Here is a 24,602-nt window from a genome sequence, read left to right as displayed (position 1 = left end):
CTATGCTGCAAAGAAGAAGGAGCCGCCATCGATGCCACGCTCAACCGCTTTGCTGTCGCTACAATTATCTCTCTCTCTCTCTCTCTCTCTCTCTCTCTCTCTCTCTCTCTCAAGCATACAGACACACACACCTGTGAGCACACGAAGGAGAAGGAGACAGAGATGGAGCAAAAGCACTTTTTAGCTTGCACCTCCAAGAATGAGGATTTTTAGGTCAAATGGACCTTTTATAAGAGTTTGACCCATTCACACATGGGCACCAACAGTGGCCGATTGTTGCAAAACTACTATAAAAATAAGATAAGTGGTGCACCTCTCATCGACGATCACCTACACACATATTGGACCGACAAACCCGATCCATGAGGGTTAACAGACAAATTGGCAGCGGAGATGTATGCTTTATATGGTTTTAGGCCAAAAAGGCTCCATATAGGGCCAGACGAGGAGGAGGAATGAAGGGGGACTCACACACGCCAAAAGGGGATCGACGTTTTGCATCAGCGGATGGTTTTGGAGAAGGAATACGGAGAGGAGGAAGAAGAAGAGGAAGGGGCCCCCCTAGCACTGAAGGAAAATCTTTTTTTGGGCATATGGTTTGCGAAGAAGGTCTCTAACGGTTGTACAGAGGACTTCTCGAGGGCTTTCTGAGCCAACAAAGGCCCTTTTGTTTGCGTTCCCGAGAAGGAAGCCAGGCCAAGGCGGCACCAGTGAATCTGTTTTTTGTGGTTAATTGAAGAAATCATAGCCGAGTTTGGTGTTACCTCTTTCCCCTATTTCCCCCTTCTCGTCTTTTCTATGTCCCTACTGTGTGGTGCCAGTTTGAGAAGTGTGTGCCTCTCTAGACCCGTGTTGTGAGGGGGGGGGGGGGGAGAGAGAGAGAGAGAGAGAGAGAGAGAGAGAGAGAGAGAGAGAGAGAGAGAGAGAGAGAGAGAGAGAGAGAGAAAGAGAGTGGTTTTTGTTGTGTGGGAGCTGACAACAAGTTTTGCTAGTGCGAAGGTTGTGTTTGCACGGTTGTGTGCAAGATTTGTAGACGAACTTTTGAGTTTCAAAGGTGAACTCGAGTGGACCAGGGTGTAGTGGTTATCCTAGGCTATAGAGAGGCTTACAATTTATTGCCGAGTGTGTTCCCCTTTCCCCCCATCCTATTTAAAACAAAATATATTAGTTTTAAGATGCTTCAAAGTTTCCTTCAGTCTGTTCCCTGCTTGTTGTCCTTGCCTTCGCAGACCTTCTGGTGTCTCTAGCTGTGGTTCACCACCCTTGATGCTCTTTGCTCATTCCACTCCGTGTGCTAAGCCATGCGTCCAACACCGTGGGATGTGCTACCACTGCCTCATGCCCTCTTTACCCATAGCAACCCCACGACCAGATTTGTGAAGGTCTCAAGTGCAAGAGCATTTGCAAAACATTTAACACACCTCTTAAATGCTTTGATCTTGTATCTTGATTTGCTGTTGCTCTATTAGCCTCTGTGTGTGTGTGTGGCCTTCCCCTCTCTCGTGCGGTACCGCAATATGAGACGTCAACTTATTAGCCATAAAAACTTCATGATATGGTATTCAATTCTGGGAGAGCCAGTTTAACACGCCTCTGCACGACTTGTATCATGTCAGAGCAAACAACACTATGTAGACAACTAGTACCAAAAAGATCCAAAACAATATGCTTTCGAGGCAGAACTCCCCATCCCACATTTTTTTAATGAACAATATGCGTTCGCGGCAAGACATCTCACCACTTTATGAATCACCAGAGTAATGTTTTAACAGGCTAGTCGGCATCCTTTGTAAAGCAAACTAATCAACAAATATCCCATGCCCCCAATATCTAAGGTGCCACCTCATAAAAAATAAAATAAAATAGTGAACTATTTAAGCAAAGCTATGAAAACAATAGCGGGATCAATGAACCATAGGCTAACCATACCAAGTGTTATACCATTCAACCATTTAATGCCACACACTGTTAAGCTTAGCCACCCACACAGTGGGCCTCACCAGGCTAAGCCACAAGGTATACCTACCTGTAAGCATGAGTGCTTATATCACCTTTAGACCAATATGTACAAAGGAGAGAAAACCAAAATACCAAGCCCAGTATACAATAACCGACTTGTGTAGGTTGCATTGCAAGTTCCATAATCGGCATAGCAAAGAGTGAATACACACAGTCCACACTTTTAGGTTTACGCAAATAAAACACACACAAGGCTAAGTGAGAGGCAGAATGCATCCTCACCTCTTTAAATAGAAGAAGGTAGATCACGATCACTCAAGGCGTGTAGCGAGCAGTATCCACATCATACCAAGCATTGAGTAGGCCAGGTGCCATTCCTCCTGGGGAAACGAAACACAGCCGACTCTGATGAGGTCCGGTTCTGTAGAGCAGAGCAGCCCGCGCCATTAGCATGGCGGGGTAAGTGAGGCACAATTGTAGAGTAAAAGTTAAGCCAAGTTAATAGCTGCCATCTAAAAAACTGCCCAGTTTGTGGTTTTGCCATCATAACCCATTAGGGGTTCCATCCCACTCAGGGTAGCCCCAAAATAGGCATTATTTTTAAGCTATAGCTTAAGTGGAAATATATAGCAAAGATGATAGCAGTAATGGGTACTATAGTGTTTTAGGAAATAAACAGAAAGATAAGTACTAATGTGTGTGTGTGTCGCCTTCCCCTCTCTCGTGCAACACGGCAATCTGAGACACCAACTGCACAAGGCAATCATCAACATCAACTGCATAGGGCGATCCTCCTCTAGAGTTGAGCAGATTTGCATTGCAACAATAGCTATGGTTGAGTGAGAGAGAGAGAGAGAGAGAGGGAGAGAGTGTGGTGACGAATTGAGAAAGAAAGAGAGTCATGAGAGTCCCATGAGTGGCGACGAGTTGCATGCGAACGAATCACCCGAGTGAATATGAGAGATCTACTCATTACATTTATAGAGGGATTAAAAATGAATTGGGGCCACCAGGCCACATACTAAGAAGGGGGCGCTATATAAAAGATTTTAAAGTAAATTAAAGAGCGTCAGTTGCGTACAAAAGAGAGTGGCCGGCCTAGTGAAGCTCCAGAGTCGTCTGGCTATGGCGGACTGTTTCTTCGGCGCAGTCTTCTACAGCTGCAGTTCTTGCCGCTGCCCTGTTGCCGCCCACGATGACATCATCTCCAAAACCTTCCAGGTTTTTAAACTGCTCCCTCGCCCCTCTTTCTACGACTTTAAAAATTGCTCCTTCTTCTTTTTCTCTCTTCGCTGTTATTTCAAATTTTTTGAGCATCGCAACCGCTTCAGTGTCGATTGTGAATGGGTGTGCAAGAGAGAGAAGATGAGGACGAAGAGAAGAAGGGAGCAGAGGATGTTCAAAGAATAGCAACAAATCTGAAAAGACCAAATTGATTTCATTGGTTCCTGTTCCACGTTTTGCACACACACACATCTGAACGTGTACACACACGAGAGAGAGAGAGAGAGAGAGAGAGAGAGAGAGAGAGAGAGAGAGAGAGAGAGAGAGAGAGAGAGAGAGAGAGAGAGGCAACCATTGATATGGAGTTCATGAGTTAAAGATGTAGAGAGCATTGATCAGGACAGCAAATTCATTTAGATTGGCGTTTAGACTTTTTTAGACCAAGCCTCAACCTTTTGCAATTTAGATTTTGGATGTAGTCAGCACTCCTTGGTAGTATAAAATTTGCAGCGGTGTTAACCCTTCCACTTTCTTGAGATTGAGGATGCTGTTCTAAGGGCATGATCACTTGTTATTTAGAATGAAGATGTTGGGTCTCCCATTATGTTTGGAAGGGATATCTTGAGTAGGAGAGACCATTGGTAGCACACCATTGAGATCTGGCTTAATTGCTCACGATCAGGCGAGTGACGCTTTTTACTTCTTACTTTGTACTATATAATGGATTGGTTCTAGTTGTCCCAAGGTCATACCTGGACCAATCAAATTTCCCTAGTTGTCACATGTGAACAATATTGGATGAAAAGAACGGACAATGACAGAGCTGTCCCATAAATCATGGTGGAAATTTTGCCGCAAATCACGTGAAGATTCTCGGGATGTATGAACGTCACGTGGCAATAGCTGTTTGGACGGCTATTTTGGAGAGATTTTCAGCACGACTATTTTGCCGCAAGGAAGATTTTGGGGCGCCTAGCTTTTGGACCTCATAGCTTTTCACTAGAACCTTTATAACGAGCCTTGGGGGTTGTTGCTTGCAAATCAGTGTATAAGTGACTCCCTGGCAGTTGTATTGTGTGCTTACCAATATAATAAGAAATACCAAAAGGGGCGCTAGACTCTGAGCGAGTGGATTTGGAAGCGGAATTTTGTGGCCTCGTCTCTACTACTTTGAGTGTTGAAGTGCAAATGTTGAAGTTTGTGTTCTGTTCGTGTGGTGCTGTGAGATTACTATCTTGTCGGTGCCAAGCTGGTTGCAATGGTATTAAAGCTTGAGTTGATTTTTCTTCTACGAAGGACGGTCCGACTTTTTGGAGCACACTTGGATTTTGATAGAGAATCTGATTAAGAATGGGAGCATGTCCGGCTTATAGCTTTGCGGGTGGATATTTCAACAGCAACATATCAACGGATGGGGAGTTTGGTGATTTACGCGACGACACTCTCAACGAGGATCTATAATCTATAGATTTTTGCCGGCACTTTTCGAGCCACAAGGATGCCCATGGAGCTTTGTCCTTCATACAACAGTTTGACACTGCTTTCTCGAAGGCAACTTCATGAAGCCTCGAAGGTTCAAAAGGTCGCATCCCACCTAAAAGGGAATGCCTAGACTTGGTGGTCTACACTTTTACTCCATGGGAAAGCGCCTAGAAATTGGTTAAAGTTCTAGAAGATGTTTTCATCTATTTGGCTGAGTCCCCAGCTTGAATCAGACCATTGGATAGTTAGAGAGAGCCAATTCAATGGTTTTGAATTTGTTAAAGTGTTAGATCTTAGAACATAAGTCTCAATGGGAGCGGTATTTGCCATTGGTGGAGTTTGCATACACCAACATTCTTCATACGTCGACGGGGAAGGTACCATTTGAAATTGTGGAGGGTTGCAAAAAGGTTTCTTCCATTGTTTCCACCAAGTACAAGATGTTTCAGGCAGATCACTTTATGAAGGATTTGGAAATTGCTTGTGCTAATGTTAAGGAGGCTTTGGGGAGTCTCAAGGGCTCCTCTTGCCTATTTCTTCCCTATTTTCCCATTTATTAGGTTGTGGGGGCTGGTGGACAGTTGGCCAAAATGGGATCTAGGGAGCATATATGCAGGGCAGGGGTACAGGGAGTAGAGTGTCTTTGCATGTGCTCTTGTATGTAGGGTGCCCCTAGTAGATAGCCCTAGGGTGACCCCGGGGGGGGGGGGGGGGGGGGGGATGCTAGTTGCTTGGCTTTTTTGGCTAGCCCTTTCCCTAAGCAATAGGACCCGACAGATCAGATGGGCAACAAGGGTTCTACCTTGCGTTTTGCCTCTATAGGGCATCTACGATGAGACGAGGTGATCATCCAGATGTAGAGCACCACATGAGGTGCAAGCACAGAGTGGAGGTATGCCATAGCCTCTAGATTGCACCCATGCCATGAGGCTTGTCTCTCCCTCCGTATCAATCTTCTTGCTAGGAGATATTGCCAGAGCCTTACTTTCTCAGGAGGCTAGGACAGCCTATGTGGAGACCGTGTTAGTGGTCTCTTGCAGGAGTAGAGAGTACCGATAGGTGCGCGCCCCGATGTAGTGCAGGATTGGGGCAAGAAGCAGGAGGCAAGAGTGCACAGAGAGCTAGCGCTAGAGATCGAAGCAGGGAGAGAAAGAGCTCGTACGATTTGGGGAAAACTCAATTAGTGAGTTTTTGGGCTTTCCCACTTTTATTTTAAGTGACTTTAAAAAATGTGTCCTGGTTCAATGTGAACCTGGACAAAGTATAAAAATATACAATGGAGGTCATTTAGGGCCTTTAACCCAACAACCTCCCACTTAAAGGCATAAATGACGCCTTTAAGTTAACCAACTCCCACCAGCTGTATGCAATGCTGATGCTGAGCCTTAGCAAAACTCTTGGTGAGAACATCTGTAGGGTTATCCTGTGTATGGATCTTAGTCAGGTGGCTGTCCATCCTCATTAGGAGCATCAGTATCATGTCCTACCTCTTCTGGCTCAAGGTTAACCGACTGATTATCAATTTCAGCTTGCGGTAATGCACCATGAGGCTCTTTTTCAACATCAATGGTGGCACGAAAGGCTGAAATCTGACTGTTTTCTTGTCAGCATAAGGTTTTGTAGCATTCTTAAGCAATTTTGCCTCATTGAACACTACATCTCGGTTGCGTATTACCTTTCTAAACTGTGGTAACCACACTCTATGTCCATTTCACCTTCTTCCCCATAACCTAGGAAGACTCCCTTAATGGACTTCATATCAAGCTTTGTTCTCAAGTCATTGCGTACATGAACAAAAGCTTCGCAGCCAAATACTCTCAAATGATCATAAGAGGCAGGTTTGCCAGACCAAACCTCCTTTGGAATGTCATTTTTCAGCGTACTATTAGGAGAGCGATTGCAAATATGAACTGCAGTTTTCAATACCTCCCCCCAAAACTCTTGGGAAAGATTATCGGTGGACAACATGCAACGCACTCACATAAAGTACAATTATACCTCTCAGCCACACCATTAGGAGACGGATTATAAGGGGCTGTCAGCTCCCTTTTAATCCTATTTTCATCACAAACACGCTGAAATTCAGCAGATACATACTCTCCTCCATTATCAGATCTAGACATTTAAGCTTAGTACTCTTTTGCGTAGTGACAAAAGCATGAAACTTCTTAAAAGCATAAAAAATCTCACTCTTACTTTTCAACAAATGCACCCATCTTTTCCTAGTACAATCATCAATGAATGTAACAAAATACAATGCACCACCAAAAGACTTAACAGGCATAATGCATACATCGGAGTGAATAAGATCAAGAGGATTAGCTTTGCAAGAGATGCCAGAGTAATAAGAAGATTTCTTTTGATTTCCATAAAGACAATCGTTACAAAAATCCAAGTTTTTGCCTTTATCAACCCTCTTCAGAGAGGAAAGCACATCAATACCCTTTTGGCTCATATGGCGAAGTCTCTTATGCCACAATTCCATGTGTGAAGCAACTTCAGCAACAACAAGAAACTTATCAGGCAAAGCTTTGCATCGAAGATAGTACAAAGTACCTCTTTTAGACCCTTTCGCAACAAGCAGAGAGCCCTTAAGCAACTTCCATGAACCCCCAGCAAAGATAGTAGTATAACCATGTGCATCTAACTGACCAACAGATAACAAACTTTTCTTAATGCCTGGTACAAACCTGACATCATTCAACACAAGCTCTTGACCATCATTAAGAGCCAAACGCATAGTACCCATTCCCTCAATATTGCAATTATCACCAAGGTACACCTTGCCATAATTGCCTGCAGCATATGTAGCAAAACACTCCAAAGATGGAGTCACATGGAATGAAGTACCGGAATCCACTATCCATGACTGGGATAGGCCATTATTAGCATTAAGCAATGCATCAATGACATCTTTCTTTGAGATAAGCATGTCTTCTGCATTAGCTATCACCAAATCTGAGTGGCATGAAGGCGCAACCAAAATTTCCTCAACGTCTGACAACTCCTCAATGACCACACTAGAGGATACATTTGCATTCTTAGCATCTCTGGAGAAATCACCTGCTAATTTTTCACCTTTCTTCTCATCTTTCTTCTTCTTATTTTGCATTTCCTTCTTCCTTTTTTGCTCTTTCTTGAAATACTTGCAATCGGGTTTCTTGTGACCCTTTCTGCCACATTGATAACAAGTGACATCCTTATCCTTTGTCTTGCTCTTACTTCTATTTTGAGTCCTGTTGCCCGCATCACGCTTTTGATTTCTACCTCTTGCATTGTAGGGAGAACTGCCACCTTCCCCACTAGACTTACGTCTAATCTCTTCATTGAGAATAGACCCTCTCACACCGTCATACGTGAGGGTGAGACTGTTGCTCAAGTAGACAACCAAGGTTTCCCAAGTATCTGGCAATGTCATAAGCAAGAAAACAGCTTTCAACTTATCATCGAATTACTGAAGCCCACTGTCCTGCAATTGATACAACACACCTGTAAAAGCACTCAAATGCTCAGAAGCTGACTTCGAGTCATCAAGCTGCATATTCATCAACTTTCGTATCAAATGCACCTGGTTCACAGGCGTTGTGTTTTCATAATTGGACTTTAGCTTTTGCCATATTGCATAAGCAGAGTCCAAACGCTGATGTCCGTCAAAATGTCATCATTGATAGCCATTTTGATGTAGGCCATAGCCTTCTTATTTAACCTGGCCCACTCTTCGTCAGACAGACTTGGCGGCTTGTTCTGTTCTAATGCATCTTCACAATCCTTTAGAAAAGGATACCTTGCATGCGTTTTTACCAAAGATCGAAGCCTTGACCATCGAACCGTTCGATTTCCATCAAACTTTTAGTGCCAGATGGGAAAGAGGAAGAAGCCATTTTAATTCAACCACAAGTGTGTATACAAGGGAGATGCAATAGACTAAAAATTTCAGTAAATAGTAGCAACCACAAGACTTTGCATACAAAGAGCCACAATTTCTTTACACGAAACAATCCAAATCTGAAATTTCAGCTGAAATGTGCAATTTCAAGCACCTATACTCAGCTTTTCACTCAATTTGTCGCGACAAACACCAATACATGTGATCCCACAACTTTGGTACACATGCGTATTGCTGTTTTGACTTGTAATAACCTGTAAGTTACCTGTTTTGACCTAAAAACAGCCTGTTGTTTTGGTAATTTTGGTGACCTTTTCGACTCCGGAAGCAAGGGGCTTCGCGATGGAAGCGAAATTGACCGCGGGAGAGCAAATTTAACTTGCTGTCTAGCAGACTGCGCAGAGCTGTTTTGAAACCCTAGGGCTCTGATACCAGTTTAAAGTGCAGAGGGTACCGATAGGTGCGCGTCGCGATGTAGTGCAGGATTGGGACAAGAAGCAAGAGGCAAGAGTGCACAGAGAGCTAGCGCTAGAGATCGAAGTAGAGAGGTAGAGAGAGAGAGAGAGAGAGAGAGAGAGAGAGAGAGAGAGAGAGAGAGAGAGAGAGAGAGAGAGAGCTTGTACGATTTGGGGAAAACTCAATTAGTGTGTTTTTGGGCTTACCCACTTTTATTATAAGTGACTTTAAAAAATGTGTCCATGAACATGGACAAAGTATAAAAATATAGAATAAGATCATTTAGGGCCTTTAACCCAACAGTTGTGTGTGCCTCGGGTCTATCCATTGGGCATGTGCCGGACCACCCTTGGTCACTTGTATGAATTGTTGTTATCAGCATGGAGAGCCTTTTCCAAATCTCTCTCTCTCTCTCTCTCTCTCTCTCTCTTTGTCAGATGTCCTCTCTTTGTACTTTAGTAATCTCTCTTCTCCACAGGTGCCTTGTTCATGTATGTGGCATTGCTTTCAATAAATAAATATATCAAGAACGACCAAGCGTGCAGGACACTCTAGCTTGATGCTGGTGTAGGGGAAGAGAGGTAAAAAAGGGGGGGGGGGGGGGGGAGGAAGTAGAAACCAAACGCTCTCTAGAGAGCTCATCAGTGGTGTTTCTAGGGAGATTGGAGATGGTAAAGAAGCTTGGGAAGGGAGTAGGGGGTTGTTTAAGTAAGGTGAGTTTTAGGAGGGAAGATGTTTGAAAAAAAGTGGGAAGTAGGTTTAGAATTTGAAATTCGGAATTCCAGAAAGTTTAAGTCTTTCTATGTGTGAAAGTGACATGAGAGAGTTTGATTGTCAAGGGTGAGCCTTATTTAACAAAGGTCTTGTGTGAGTTAGCTACAAGGGGAGGGATTTATAAAGAATTCTTGTGCGAAGGAGCCACGTAACAGACTTGGACACTCCAAGTCAAGATTCTACTGCGACACGATAGGAATTCACTTCAAAACAGTTCACAATTCACAATTGATTCGACACGGCCCGGCGGAGTTCCGTGCCTAGAGATATTGGCTCCAAAGATTGGCGCCCCTTTCGGTATTTTTTTTTGTATTAATCTGCAACTCGAAGTACAAGGGAGTGCGAGGGTCTCACTCGCCCACACTTATAAAGGTTTAACAAGAGACGCCAAAAGCAGTAAATCAAAAGCCTTGCAATAAATAAAGCAAAAGCTCTCTCTCTCTCTCTCTCTCTCTCTCTCTCTCTCTCTCTCTCTCTCTCTCTCTCTCGCTCTCGTAGAGCGCAGCCCAAAAGCTGCCACTACTTTCTTTTCCGTACGTAATCTGCCACATCAGTAGCCCGCAGATTCCGTCGCGTTTTCCGGGAGACTGTACGGCAGTGCCACGTCAGCTTTTCAGCCAGCATTCCGGGACTGCCCTTGCTAGGGAGGGGGGGTGTGCGTACTGGGCAGCCACGTCAGCAGTTTGTGACATACCCCCCTCTTGAAAGCATTGTAATTGCCCTCGATTACGCCTGCAAAACAGACATAAGCCATAAACTGTCTTAGCAGACACTGACTGTTAGTACCGACGCACTAGGAACACACATCTAGCACATGTACCAATCAATAGTCACATCACACAACATCACAGGACATCACTTGACATCACATGACAAATCACATTCAAAATTAATTCGTATCTCAGACCATGATTTATCGGCAACATGTTTAGCAATCGCATCTAGATCCACTCGGGACCTCTTAGATGCCCGATTGACTAATCCTTATTGCAACCATGCCTATTGAGATCTTTTAGACCGAAATGCTGCAGTCATTTCGTCTCTTAGTTCCTGCACTTAAACAAGTCAAGAACAAATCAGTATCATATTATCGGGAATTCCAGTTCATAAAGTCATACAACAGAATTTTGTCAGCCCACAATATCCTTGAAACTCAAAGAGACATCAGTGACTTTAATATAAAAAATCGAGGCAATCTGTTGACAAAGGAGCGGAGCAACTCCCCCCCAAGCGAGTTCGGGGTTCCATTTAGAGTAGACTATGCTAATCCAAATGCTTCAAGGTAAAGATTCACAATCTGAGGAGTATCTGCTAGGTCCTCCTCCTCTATCCAATTCGCATCCAATGCAGGATAGTTCTTGAATTTAACCAAGAACCGCCTTATCACTTTACCCTTAATCTTTTTGTATTTATGTGCCAATATGCTTCAGGAGACTCACATGAAAAGCATTGTGAATCCTCCAAGTATTGGGTAGCTTCAGTCTAAAGGAGACATCATTTATCGTTTCGAAAATCTGGCAAGGTCCGTAGTATCGCATACTAAGCTTTGGAAAAAGCCTCCCCTTTCCCTTTTTCTTTCTCAGGCATGCCTTCTTAAAATGTAAGAGCACCCAATTGTTCTCCTTCAATTTCAAATCGTGACGATGGCGATCTGTTGCCTTTTTCTGTCTTTCTTGAGATTTCTGCAAAGCCTCACGGACCTTGGCAAAAGCCGTGTCCAAGTCACGCGTGTACTTGTTGTTGGCTTCAAAAATCTTATCTTTCGTGCTTAGGAAGGGTGGAACCTTAGTAGCACCTTCAATAATCTCAAATGGCGCCTTCCCGTCGAAGAGTGTATCGTGTTATTGTAGGCAAATTCCACCAAAGGTAAATACTTTTCCCATTGAGTCTTCTGATCCAAGATGTAAGGCCTTGACACAGAAAGGAGTCCCTTTCTCGTGGGAACCCACAGAGGTGACTGCCTTTCAGAAATTGAAAGAGAAATTGACTACAGGACCAGTTTTGACTTTGCCGGACTTGCAGAAGTCATTTGAAGTATATTGTGATGCTTGTGGTCATAGTTTGGGTGCGATCTTAATGCAAGAAGGCCATGTCATTGCCTATGAAAGCCGATTGTTTTCAAGGCGAGAATTGACAACACAGATTTATGAGAAAGAGCTTTTGGCGGTCATCCATGCTCTTACTCAGTGGCGACATTAGCGGATTTTACTGTTTTCACTGACTATCAGAGTTTACGCTACTTCTTGTCACACAAGGAGCTATCGGAAAAGCAGATGCGGTGGGCGAACATCTTGTCACAGTTTCACTTTCAGATTGTCGATGTATAGGGACACAAGAATTTGGTGGCAGATGCTTTGTCCCGGAAGCCGTTGATTCTGGCTATTTCCGCGATCCATCGTAGGAGCTTCGAGGATATGGTCGATTAGTATGCAACAGATACAGATTTTGCAGATATTTTCACTCAGATACAGAATGGGGAGATGGTAGCGGGTTCCATTCGGGATGGCTACTTGATGAGGAAAACCATGTTGTGCCTTACACAACCGTTAAGGAAAAAGGTTATGACCGAATGCTACTGTCCACCTTTTACGGGTCACCGCGGCATAGCTACCACCTTGAAAGGTGTGGAGAGATACTTCTTTTGGCCGGGACTCAAGAAGGATGTGGACGATTTTGTACGCAGTTGCTTGGTATGCCAGAAGGTCAAGTTTGACAGGCATAAAGCACAGGGATTGTTACAGCCTTTACCCATACCCACTCGCCCCTCGGAAAGTATTTCAATGGATTTCATTTTTGATCTCCCGAGAACACAGAGTGGTCACGATGGTATCTGGACTGTTATTGACAGATTTAGCAAGCAACCTCATTTCATTCTAGTGAAGAAGACAGTCAAGCCGGATCACTTAGCGAGACTGTTTGTGGCCCAGATCTTCAGGTTACATGGCATGCCTGAGATGATTGTCTCCGACAGAGACCCCAGATTTACGAGTTTGTTTTGGAAGGCAATTTGGGAGATCATTGGCACGCGGTTGCAGTTCTCGTCATCGTTCCACCCGTAGACTGACGGGCAATCAGAGATTGCCAATTCAGTGGTTCTAGATTTATTGGATATGCAAAAGAGAAGCAATCTCTGCAAACTTTCTAATGAACCGCTTGTAGTACGAACACAAGCCCAAGAAGCTTCTAACTTCATGGACATTCTTTAAATCGGGCCAATCACGAATAATCTCTATCTTGGCCGGGTCCATTTGCACTCCTGCTGCTGAGACACATTGTCCCAAAAAGTGTATCTCGGGTAGGAAAAATTCAATTTTCTTCGCATTAATCACCAACTTGTGATCTCGTAATGCCTGAAAGACCTGTAGCAAATGTTCTCTATGTTCTGCCTCATCCTTGGAGAAAACAATGATGTGGTCAAAGAAAGTGCCAACAAATAGTCTGTACTCTCGAAAAATCCTGGCCATCATCCGGTTAAATGTTGCAGGAGCATTGGTTAGGCCAAAAGGCATCACCAAAAACTCAATTAACCCAAAAGTCGTCCAAAAAGCTGTCTTGTAGACATCTCCCGGCGCGAGCATCAGCATTTTCAGTTTTCAGCACTTGAGCACAGCAGAACGACCTTCAAACCTCACATATCTCACCTTCTTGTAGTAGATCCTCGCCGCACGGTCAGAGCCCGCGAAGTTTACTGTTTCAGCCCGGAAAACGCAGATTTCAGCATCTGCGTTTTCAGCGCATCGTCGTGCATCGTTGTCATCGACATCGTCACCGACATAGAGTCAGAATTCAACAGATAAAGATTTGCAGATTTCAGCCATTAGCATTTTCAGATTTCAGCCGGTCTCATCCTCGTCCTCGTCCTCATTGTCGTCGACATCGTCGGCAAGTCCAAGCATTGTAGAGATTTGTGCAATCAATAGTAGACCGCTTTCGCCATAGAGAGCGGGGCCTTCGGAGGAGGGTTTTTGACAACATTCTGGTGTCGTATTCTTCTCTCTCTATCTCTCAGTCTCAGCACCTTCATTCACAGTGTTTATCCACTTTGTTTGTGATCACTTGTACTCTCTCATTAAAGGAACGGAAGGCTCTTCCTTTCGTAAGTAAAAGGAACCTTGAGCACAGTTTGGAGCACTCATCTTGAGCAAAGTTCAACATTCACTCCGCTTCACCTTACAGACAGTTTTCCCTACCTGACCCTTAGCAAGTTAATAAGTAAAATCCCTAGCCTATAAAGGGAGCAAGAAGGCCAGCGTTTCCTTTAGATGTGCATAGCGCTAGCAAGAAGAGCAAGAGCCTAGCCTTTTCAGCCCTGCCGTTCAGCCAACGTTTTGGGGAACCAACAGCCCAGCGTTTTGCACATCTAGCCCCAGCGTATTGGCTTGACGTCACCAGATCAGCCTTAGCGTTGGCAGCAGCAGCAAATCAGCTAGTGGCGTTTTGGGAATTCCTCGCTAGATCAGCCCCAGCTCTACCCATCCTTGCAGATCAGTCCAGCGTTTTCAGATTTCAGCCGGTCTCCCTGCGTCGGAACGGCTTGGATCGGTCTTCGCTACATTCCCGTTGGGATCCGGTACTTCAGCAGCCCATCGAACCTCCCCTCGGCCATTCCCTCACCGGCATGGAGTGCTCCATTGCTGTCCATCATTGCCATCATCGAGATCTGCGTTTTCAGCCCTGCTTTACTCGAGAGATCTGCTGCGTTTTACGTCGCAGATCTGTGTTTTTGCAGCCAGCTTTCAGCCCTTCATTCCTCTCACATTGGGAGCGCAATTCAGCTTCAGATCTTCCCCTTGGTGGCCATCCTCAATCCCACATTGAGAAGGATCCAAAGGTGCATCAAATCAGGCCCGGAGGTGCCTCGTCTTGAGGAGTTACCGCGGCCATAGTTGTCATTTGAGTCAATAGAGTCTACACTTGAGGTATTGCATTGTGTGTACGTTCCATTTACGCAATCTTAAGCAAATACTACATTGGCAACGATGTGGGGGGCCCTTGAGAGGGTTGGTTAGGACCCCATCGAGTATCATTCTGCTCTTTTCTCTCTTTCTCTCTCCCTCTATACATCTCTACCGCACTCTTTCCTTCCCTCTCTTTAGGGAAAAGTAAAAGGAACCATCATTCAAGCTAGAAGGAATCACCAATGCAAGGAAAAGAAGTGAAGGATTTGTGGAAACGTAAAACCTAGATCTTCACCATTTCAATTCCGCTGCACCTGACAAATCATCATCATTGTAACATATTCAACAATTTGTAATGTGCAACAGAAGTGATTTATAGTGAATGCTCAGTGTGTACTCAAGGGTCCTTTTACTTCATGAGATATGCAAAAGAGAAGAGAGAGAAGAGAGAATGATACTCTGAGTGAAGGTTTTGTGAGTGATATAGAGAGAAGAAGACTAACACTGGATGGGTCCCAAATCCCCCCTACGAGGGCCCCCTCTCTATCGCTAGAGAGGTATTTGCTTTAGATTGCAAGATGCCGACGAGAACTTGCTACTGATTGTCACGTGTACATGGCTCTATGTACCACATGGACATGCTTCATCGACTTCTAGAGCCAATTTTCTAGTTTTGGATCCCTTTTGCATAAATGGATTGTTCAAGTGTTTTGATAGATGTTATTACACTAAGGTGGGCATCTGGCATGACAAACATGTAATTCTAGGTTAGAGGAACGTTTCGGTCCATTTGGTTTGTCAAATGGTTCACCTAGTAGTGAATTATCACCCGTGTGCGCTCATTTACACATTTTTACCGACCGAACCTAAAATTCTTGACCTGACCAAAAGTCATATAAAAGGAGCAGCTAGGCCAACGTATTTGGCGTAAGTTTGGGAGCGCTGCAGTTTAGCCTGAGCAATCTGGACGAAAGCAGCTCCTTCGTTTTCGGACCAGATCAGCCCCAGCATTGTTGGTCCATTTCTGCTAGCGTTTGTGGATTTCAGTCCTAGTGCTTGCTATTCCTACAGATCAGCCCTAGCATTTTCAGATTTCAGCCCTTCCCTCGTTGGATTGGCATAGATCTGCACTCGCTAGCCATCTTCATTGCAGGCCGGTACTTTGGCAGCCCATTGAGCCTCTCCTCGGCAATTCCCTCACCGGCATCGAGTGCTCCCATTGTTGTCCATCGTCGGCATCATTGAGATCTGTGTTTTCAGCCTTGCTTTATGCAATAGATTTGTTGTGTTTTGCACGGCAGATCTATGTTTTTGCAGCTAGCTTTCAGCCCTTCATTCCTCTTAGTGATTACAATTTTATAAAAGAGTACCCACTCATTTGGGCAAGCAATATCCAATACACAACATAGTACCAATACTCAATTTTCAAAGTGAGAGTAAAGGAACTGTTGAGGGGACGTATGCGAAGATTGAAATGGAATGCCCCAAGGTTGGAGCTCTTTAAAAAAATGTACTGGAGAAGCCTGTATATGTTGCTGATTGTGGAAGTAGGAACTAGATGTCCCCACCAACTGCCTACACTGTGTGAAAAGGTGTCATCCAAAGGATCTTAACTAATCTGTTGTCGGATATCAAGAATATTGTCCATGAGAGATTGCAAACCACAGAGAGAGAGAGAGAGAGAGAGAGAGAGAGAGAGAGAGGTTTCGGAGAAAGTGAGGTTGCCTCACCTGTGTCCACCATTCTCTATGTGTGTGTACACTGACCACATGGAGATGGGAGTATCAAGTTCAATACGGCACCAATTCAGCCTATATCGAGCATCCAAGGCGAGGTAGAAAGAGAGAGGACATCTGAGAATTTGAGAGAGAGAGAGAGAGAGAGAGAGAGAGAGAGAGAGAGATGTGAAAGGCTCTCCATGATAGAGAGCTGCACATACAAGTGACCAAGGGTGGGGTTCGGCATAGATCTGTTATGCCCTCGATGGATAGACCCCTGATACACACAACTGCTACTGCTACTACACAGGAGACCTCTGACTCGGCCTTGACACCGGCAACAACCCGAAGCATCCTGAGAGATCAAGATGCACCTCATCTTGGCAGCTAGACCGATTGAGGAGGGAGAGATGAATACACCAAGGCTGCCATGTGATGCTACCCTCAACGTGTCATGAAGTCTTTGCTCTCCATGGACTGCACCACCGTTGGGTGAGTGCCCATTGCCTTCCATATGGGATCGCTAGCCTCTAGGCTATTGCTGCTTGAGAGGAAAAATGCGAGGGGTGCAATCACCTGCAGCTATGTCGGCTGCCCAGAAAACTCCAGGTAGGCTGCTCCAAAAACGCAAGGTGGGCTGATGCAAAAACACGAATCAGCCCCTCCTAGAGAGCTGCCTGCCCATGCCCACATGCTACCCACAATGGGGCACCCTACAAGGTTACTTTATATACCAAAAGAGGCACCCCTGGCCTCACCTCACATATATACTCTCCCTCAGAGGCTACCCGACTCACTGATCCAGCCCCATGACATGGATAAATAGGGCATAAATATGGAAAATAGTGATTTAGGGCAGATGGGGCCCATAGGGCTCCGGGGAAAAATAGGCCAAGGTTAGGGAAAAATATCCGAAGAGGCCAAAGGACCATGAAAATAGCCAAAACCTGGACTACACATGGCTAGAAATATCTCGACATGCGAAAACTACCTCACTTTGGCTGGGCACAGCCACAGAACAACCCTCACTCCATATCACCTATCCCTGGGAGATACCGTGACCAATTGGACGAATCCAGAGAGATGCCAAGCACTAGCACCTATCTCATAAATTCTTATATTATTTGTGGAAAGAAGAACCTTGCTGCCAAATATTTTCACCCAAGGGACAATGGATCTAGCAGTAGCAATCTATGCACCGGGTATATAAATGTGTCACCAGGACCAAAGACCTACCCAGGAGCTTTCTTGAGGATAGAATCATCCATAATGTCATTATTGATACATTCTTTGAACTCCATACAAAGAGCCACTCATGTACTCTTTTTGGAATCAACATTTGAGTTATATGGGCCTACAATCTATCATTGTCTCATTGCACAACTCCTTGTGTGTACTAACTCTAATCACGTTGAAGTAATGAATGCTTCAGTAACCTATCCACCCTAATCTGATTAGGGTTCCTAGTTTTAACATAGAGGATAGTATTAGAGCATAAAGAGGAGATAAAAAAAAGAGGGCTGAGCATAGTAATGACCAATTTAGGTCTCCGTTCCCTGTTCTTATTCTAGCTTCCTGTTCCGAATCCCCATTCTGTGTTTCAGATGTGAGGATCCGTAACAAGGAATGGCATTTCAAGCCAGTTGCGTGATTTTCATGCAGGGTAGTTCTCGTATGCCGAACGGAACGTCTCGTTCCGTTCTGTTCGGCAATTTTTTGGGTGACTGTTTCTAGCCGTTGGCCTTTTGACTATTGACCATTGACTATTGAACACATCTTTTTAGGCACTTTTGGGGCCCGAATTTAGGCAGTTTTGCCCTCATTGGATTCCATTGTTGGGGCTCCTTGAGCTTTTGGATGCTTCTTCTTCCACATGAAGCCCATGTGACATTGGATGCTACTTCTCTTATGCTCTCCCTCTCATGCTCTAGCCTCTTCCTATTTAATGCCTCTCCATCTTGTTCTCCAACACTTACAAGCTCTCAATTCGACGTTTCTCTACTTATCATTTTGGTTTATGTGTTACCATATCCATGTGGTAGTGATGTGTGTGAACACTGAACACACTAGGACCGCCGGAGCATTTTTTTCCTCTTTAGGAGGTTTTTTCTCGCGTGCATTGTATATACGCCCATCACTCTAGGGCTATCTATCTTTCCATTGCACACTAAGTAATATACTCTCAGTTGTGTGCCTTGAGCTTCCTTCGTCTTCTACAAGCTGTGTGCGTTTCTCTGCAACCCTAATTACAACAATTGGTATCAGAGCAGGTTGCGTCCCCCCGGGCCTAGTCGCCAGCAGCTCTAGCATACGCCTGCTCACTTTCTCCGATTTTTGTGAGCTTTGGCGAGCGTTCGCAGGTCGACAAAAATTTCGGGATTGTCAGATTTTTGATTCGGGCTCATTTCGGCCTCCGTTTCCACTACAGGTAGTATTGCACAAGGATATCAATGAGCAACTTACTTTTGCAAGTGAAGTCATTTTAGACAGTTTCCTTGTGCAGACTGTTCTTGATGCCTTACCAGATTCTTACCAGACTTTTGCTAGTACTTGGAGACTTATGACCCAAGGAAATCCTGAAGTTGTCAAGTCTAAAGCATTACGCACATTGCTATTGTAACTTTCCAAAAAAACAGGACTAGACAGCGTACAGTTGAACAAGCTTTTATTGCTTCTCAAAGAAAGGGTGGTAACAACAATGCAGCCACTTCTTATGGTTTTGCTGCGAGTGGCAAAACTTCTGTTCCCAATGCTTCTGCTGGTAGCACTTCGTCTGGCAATTCTGGTGATAAGGGCAAAAAGAAGACGCGTTGCCATTATTGTAAAGCTAATGATCACTTGATCAAGCAGTGTCCTAAGTTGAAGGCCAAAGAAGCTAAGAAGAAAGAGGGTGGTTCCACTGCAAACGCTGGTTCCACTACAAATGCAGTCATTGTTGAGTCTTCTTTGAAAGAAGACTGTGATGCTGATGTTAATGCAGAATGGGCTTTTAGTGCAGAGTGCACTTACAATGCTGCTGTCCATGATGCATGCATGTCAGTTGCTACAGATTCACATGTGTGGTATTTCGACAGTGGTGCTACAAAGCACATAACCTCACATCGTGAATTGTTCACCTCTCTCGAGTCTGTCCCTCATGGGAATTCAGTCACTTGTGCCAACAATGCCTCTTATCCGGTTCAGGGAGTTGGAAAGATTGTGCTTATTGCTGCAAATAGCAGTTCTTTCACACTTTTTGATGCACTTTATGTACCTGGGATCAAGAAGAATCTTTTGTCAGTATCTGCACTTGCTAGACTTGGACTTGTAGTCAAATTTGTGGATGACAGATGTACAGTTCATGATCTTAGTTTTGGTGATAAAATTGTTGTATCTGGGCTTTTGTGCCGTGGGCTGTATAAGCTCACTTTGTATGACAATTGTGGACAAAATTTTGCAAATACAGTTGCAGATTCAAGGGCTATTTCAGGTGCAAAACTTTGGCATGCACGTTTTGGTCATCTAAATTTTGCCAGTTTGCTGTGTTTGCAGAAATCTAATTTGGTTGCTTCTTTGCCGCCTCTTGAAGCACCTGTCAAACATGTTTGTGAAGGCTGTATTTTGGGTAAGATGCAGCGTCCGAAGTTTCCAAAGGATGGTTCAGTTAGGGCCACATGCAGGTTGCAGCTTGTGCATAGTGATGTTTGTGGGCCCATGCAAACTGTGTCCTTGGGCAATTACCTTTACTTCGTGACTTTCATTGATGACTACTCCAGGCATGCATGGGTATTTCCGCTTAAAGCGAAGTCCGAAGTTTTTATGTGCTTCAAACAATTTCTGGCTATGGCTGAAAATGTATCGAAATGTACTATGGACACCCTCTGTTCCGATTCAGGAGGGGAGTATATGTCTCATGAATTTAATGCATTTCTGGCTAGTCGTGGGATAAAACACCAATGTGCACTGTCTTATATACCTCAACAAAATGGTGTTGCTGAGAGGAAAAACAGGTCACTTACGGAAATGGCAGGATGTATGATCAAAAGTCAAGCTTTGCCGCATTCTTTTTGGCTTTAGACCATCATGTGTGCCACTTATGTACTTAATAGGTGTCCTACGAAAGCTTTGCAATCTATTACTCCATATGAAGCATGGCATGATAGAAAGCCTTCTATTGAGCACATGCGTGTTTTTGGCTGTTTGGCATGTGCTTTGGTGCCACAAACACAACACAGAAAATTGGATGATAAGGCTGTCAAATGTATTTTTGTTGGTTATAGTGCTGAAAGCAAAGGTTATAGATTGTATCATCCGCAAACAAAGTGTATTCTGGTTTCACGGGATGTAGTGTTTGTGGAAAATTCTCTTTAGCCCTTGCTGTCATGTACTAGAGACAATAATGTAAGCTCACAGGATATTTATGACACTTTGTTACCTCTTTTCAGTGGTGGAAGCTCGAATGTTCCAATGAGGCAAATGTACAGCCTATGGGGGTTTCTGAAAATGTTACAAAGCAGCCTATTACTGATGCAGATGTACATGATGTACTTGATGAGGAAAGGGCTGAAAATGAGCAGGCTAGAGGTATGCCAAATGGCTGGTGCATACATTGCGTGATAGTAAATTGGATGCACCTTTGTCTAGTCGTACTCGTTCAGGCTCTCGCCATGCATCTTATGCATCAGATTATTATGCTTTGGCTGTGTCTAGCTTACATGATGTTGAGGAACCTCTGTCTTTTGATGAAGCACAGAATTCAAAAAATTGGATGGCTGCCATGCAATTAGAATATGATGCACTTATAGAAAATGACATATGGACTTTATGTGATTTGCCTCCTGGCAAAAAGGCCATTGGTACGAAGTGGGTGTACAAGTTGAAACGCAAGCCGGATGGTGAGATCGATCGCCATAAGGCTCGACTTGTTGCAAAGGGTTATGCACAACAAAAAGGCATAGATTATGAAGAGACTTTTGCTCCCACTTGTTGTATGACTACTGTGCATTTTCTATGTGCATTGGCAGCTCATTTTGGTTGGGATGTACATCAATCAGACATTGTTACTGCTTTCTTGAATGGTGACATATTTAAGGAAGTTTATGAAACGCAGCCTCGGGGTTTTGTCAAGAAAGGACAAGAGGACAAAGTATGCAGATGTAAGAAGGCTTTGTATGGGTTGAAGCAATCTCTTCGTGCTTGGTATGAGAAAGCTGACACTCGTTTGGTTAAACAAGGCTTTTGTAGCAGTCCAACGGAAAGCACATTGTATGTAAAGCGTGAGGGTGATGTACTTCTCATTGTGGTTCTTTATGTCGATGATTTGCTGATCACTGGACCAAATGAGAGACATATTGCTATTTAAGGCTGATTTGCATGCTACTTTCAAGATGAAAGATTTGGGGCTGTTGCATCATTACTTGAGTATACAGTTTAAGCAGTGTGATGGTGGTATTGCCTCGTGTCAGAAAAGTTACATAGAGACATTGCTATGTAAGTTTGGACTTGAGGATTGCAAACCTATTGCCACTCCCACGGAAACAGGTTTGAAGTTGAGTCTACATGATGCTGGTGATCCTGCTGATGTCACTCTTTACCAAATTGTTGTTGGTTGCCTCATTTATGTATGTAATACGAGGCCGGATATTCAGTTTGTAGTCTCACAGGTCAGCAGATTTATGCAGAGCCCAGGGTGTAAGCATTGGTAGGCTGTCAAAAGGATTTTCCGCTACCTTAGTGGCACTTTACATCTTGGCTTGTTTTATCCCAAGGGGGGGATCATTGCCGCTAGACTTACATGCTTTTTCGGACTCAGATTGGGCTGGTTGTTTTGACACGAGAGTGTCCACTAGTGGTTTTTTTTTTAATGCTTGGCAGTTCATGTATATCATGGTTGAGCAAGAAGCAACCTACTGTGGCCACTTCTAGTTGTGAGGTTGAGTACAGGGCAGTCTTCACAGCTATGGTTGAGTGTGTATGGCTCAGACGCCTTATAGCTGATTTGGGTGTTGGACAAGACACTGCCAACACTATCTATAAACGACAGTCAGAGTGCATTGGCTATTGCGAGAAACCTAGTTTTTCATGCTCGCACAAAGCACATTGAGGTGCATTATCACTATGGCTCTCAACAGGAGAGATCAGCTTGGCTTATGTGCCAACACAGGACAACCTTGCAGATCTTTTCACAAAGGCATTGTCTCGTGAGAAGCTCGAAGCTTTCCGCAAAGCTTTAGGCTTACTCCTCTTTGTGGACTGATCATGTCCTCAGGGCATGGCACTTCCCTTTACTCATGTGCCAACTCTCATTCACCGCATCACTCCAGGGGGAATTTGTTACCATATACATGTGGTAGTGATGTGTGTGAACACACTAGGACCGCCGGGGCATTTTTTCCCTCTTTAGGAGGTTTTCCCCCCTGTGAATTGTATATACGCCCATCACTCTAGGGCTATCTATCTTTCCATTGCATACTAAGTAATACACTCTTAGTTGTGTGCCTTGAGCTTCCTTCGTCTTCTCCAAGCTGTGTGCGTTTCTTGCAACCCTAATTTCAACATTATGTAATGCTCATTCTCTTGACACTTTACATTGTAGTATTGTAATTTGTACAAATGTCAAGTTTCTTTAAGAGTAAAGTTTAAACCCAAGAGCCTGGGCCTTGGGCTTAAGATTTTTTTATTTTTATTTTTGGTGAACGTACATGACGCCGTCGTACATCTCAAATTTGTTTAGTTCATTTAGTATTGCACATCTTCGTACGTGTAAAAACGTACAGGACCGTACGAGACCACCCTGGTTCCACGGCTAAAATAATGCATGAAATACTTCAGGAGGAAACGTGCAGGTGTGAAGGAGCTTGCGAGGCTGAAAACACAGATATCAAGGGACCTTCAAGGCTATAGAACACAGCCACTTGCTGTTGAGAAAAAAATGCAACCCAAACCTACCTTTTTAAAATGTGCAGCAAAAAGCATGAGCAATGATTTTTCTTCTTTTTTGTTTCATTGCAATTTGAACTGCATGGGCTGTAATGATGCTTGTTCAAATCGTATTGATCATTTAGCTTGACAAAAGTGTTCTTTCATTTTGCAGGGGAGAAATGGCCGGGCCTTTTTGCTTGAGAATCTTGTCAATATTGTGATTGGTCCAAAAGAGAATCGGCATCTGATGACGGGGTTGCACACTGTTGCGGATGTTTTATGCCTGCAATGCCATGAGGTTCTTGGCTGGAAATATGTAAAAGCCTACGAAGAGAGCCAGAAGTATAAAGAGGGCAAGTATATTCTTGAGAAAGCAAAAGTGATGAGGGAGGATCGGTGATCATTCTGCCCTAGCTTAAATAATTCGTGCAAATTTTGTACATACGTGTCTTGTTTCATGAACCCAACCTGTGTATTCTACAGATAATTACGTCACCGTTCGCAACATTAGCAGTTGATTGGCCAACACAAAAATAAACAAATTGTAAAGATTACTGGTTTGTATCAATGTGAAGTTAATGTTGCTAAAATACTTTTTCTCTTGGTTGTATTCTTGCTGACGTTTAGAACTTGACTCTGAGCCCCATTGGATGATGTTCTAAAAACGTATTCTTATAGCATTTGTAAGGAGACATTAATGTGTGTAGCACATCAACTTGTGTAATTGTGGTCATTTAGGATAGAGTCTTTAATGAGTATGTGCTGTCAGGGTTGGAGGACATCTGGTCGTTTTGCCACTCTTCTAGGGATGCACATCAACTTGTGGAATTGAGGTCATTTAGGATAGTCTTTAATGAGAATGTGCTATGAGGGTTGAAGGATCTGGTTGTTTTGCCGCTCTTCTAGGGATGGACAAGGTAATAGCTAATGAGGGGTGCTTGTGTTAAATAATTTACCAGTACGATTGAGAAAAGAACTCTTCATATTTTTAGATCAAGGGACAAACTATTCTCTCTTTTTGTTTTTTTCTTTTCTGGTTAGGGATTCGGGTGCCGCTTAAAATCTGGGTCTATACACAGGCACACAATCTTGTCTTCGACATTGGGAGGTATTTTGGGTTTTGAGGAGAGTGCCGTACCTAAGAGCTAGATTCGATGAAGGAGTAGAGTTCAACAGTATTTGTCATGGGGGCATCCAATTGAGCTTCGCATCTTAAGGTGTGGTTTGTTACATGGTGTACGACAACAAATCCAAACCCACACATGGTACCAAGAAGTTCCGGGTGCGAGGCTATAAGCTGTGGGG

General features: G+C 43.9%; 1 protein-coding gene across 1 annotated transcript; it reads left to right on the top strand.

The window, feature by feature from the left end:
• Window positions 1-3,023: 3,023 nt before the first annotated feature.
• On the top strand, window positions 3,024-23,887 carry LOC147439066 (protein yippee-like At4g27745). The gene is made up of 2 exons (XM_086485002.1): window positions 3,024-3,180; window positions 23,470-23,887. Exons 1-2 carry the CDS (start codon window positions 3,085-3,087, stop codon window positions 23,695-23,697), a joined length of 324 nt encoding a protein of 107 aa, XP_086341128.1. The 5' UTR covers window positions 3,024-3,084; the 3' UTR covers window positions 23,698-23,887.
• Window positions 23,888-24,602: the final 715 nt, after the last annotated feature.

Source organism: Adiantum capillus-veneris, chromosome 16 (assembly GCF_014529385.1).
Source record: "Adiantum capillus-veneris isolate H3 chromosome 16, ASM1452938v2, whole genome shotgun sequence".
NCBI classification, from domain to species: Eukaryota; Viridiplantae; Streptophyta; class Polypodiopsida; order Polypodiales; family Pteridaceae; genus Adiantum; species Adiantum capillus-veneris.
This window is presented reverse-complemented; position numbering and strand designations above follow the sequence as displayed.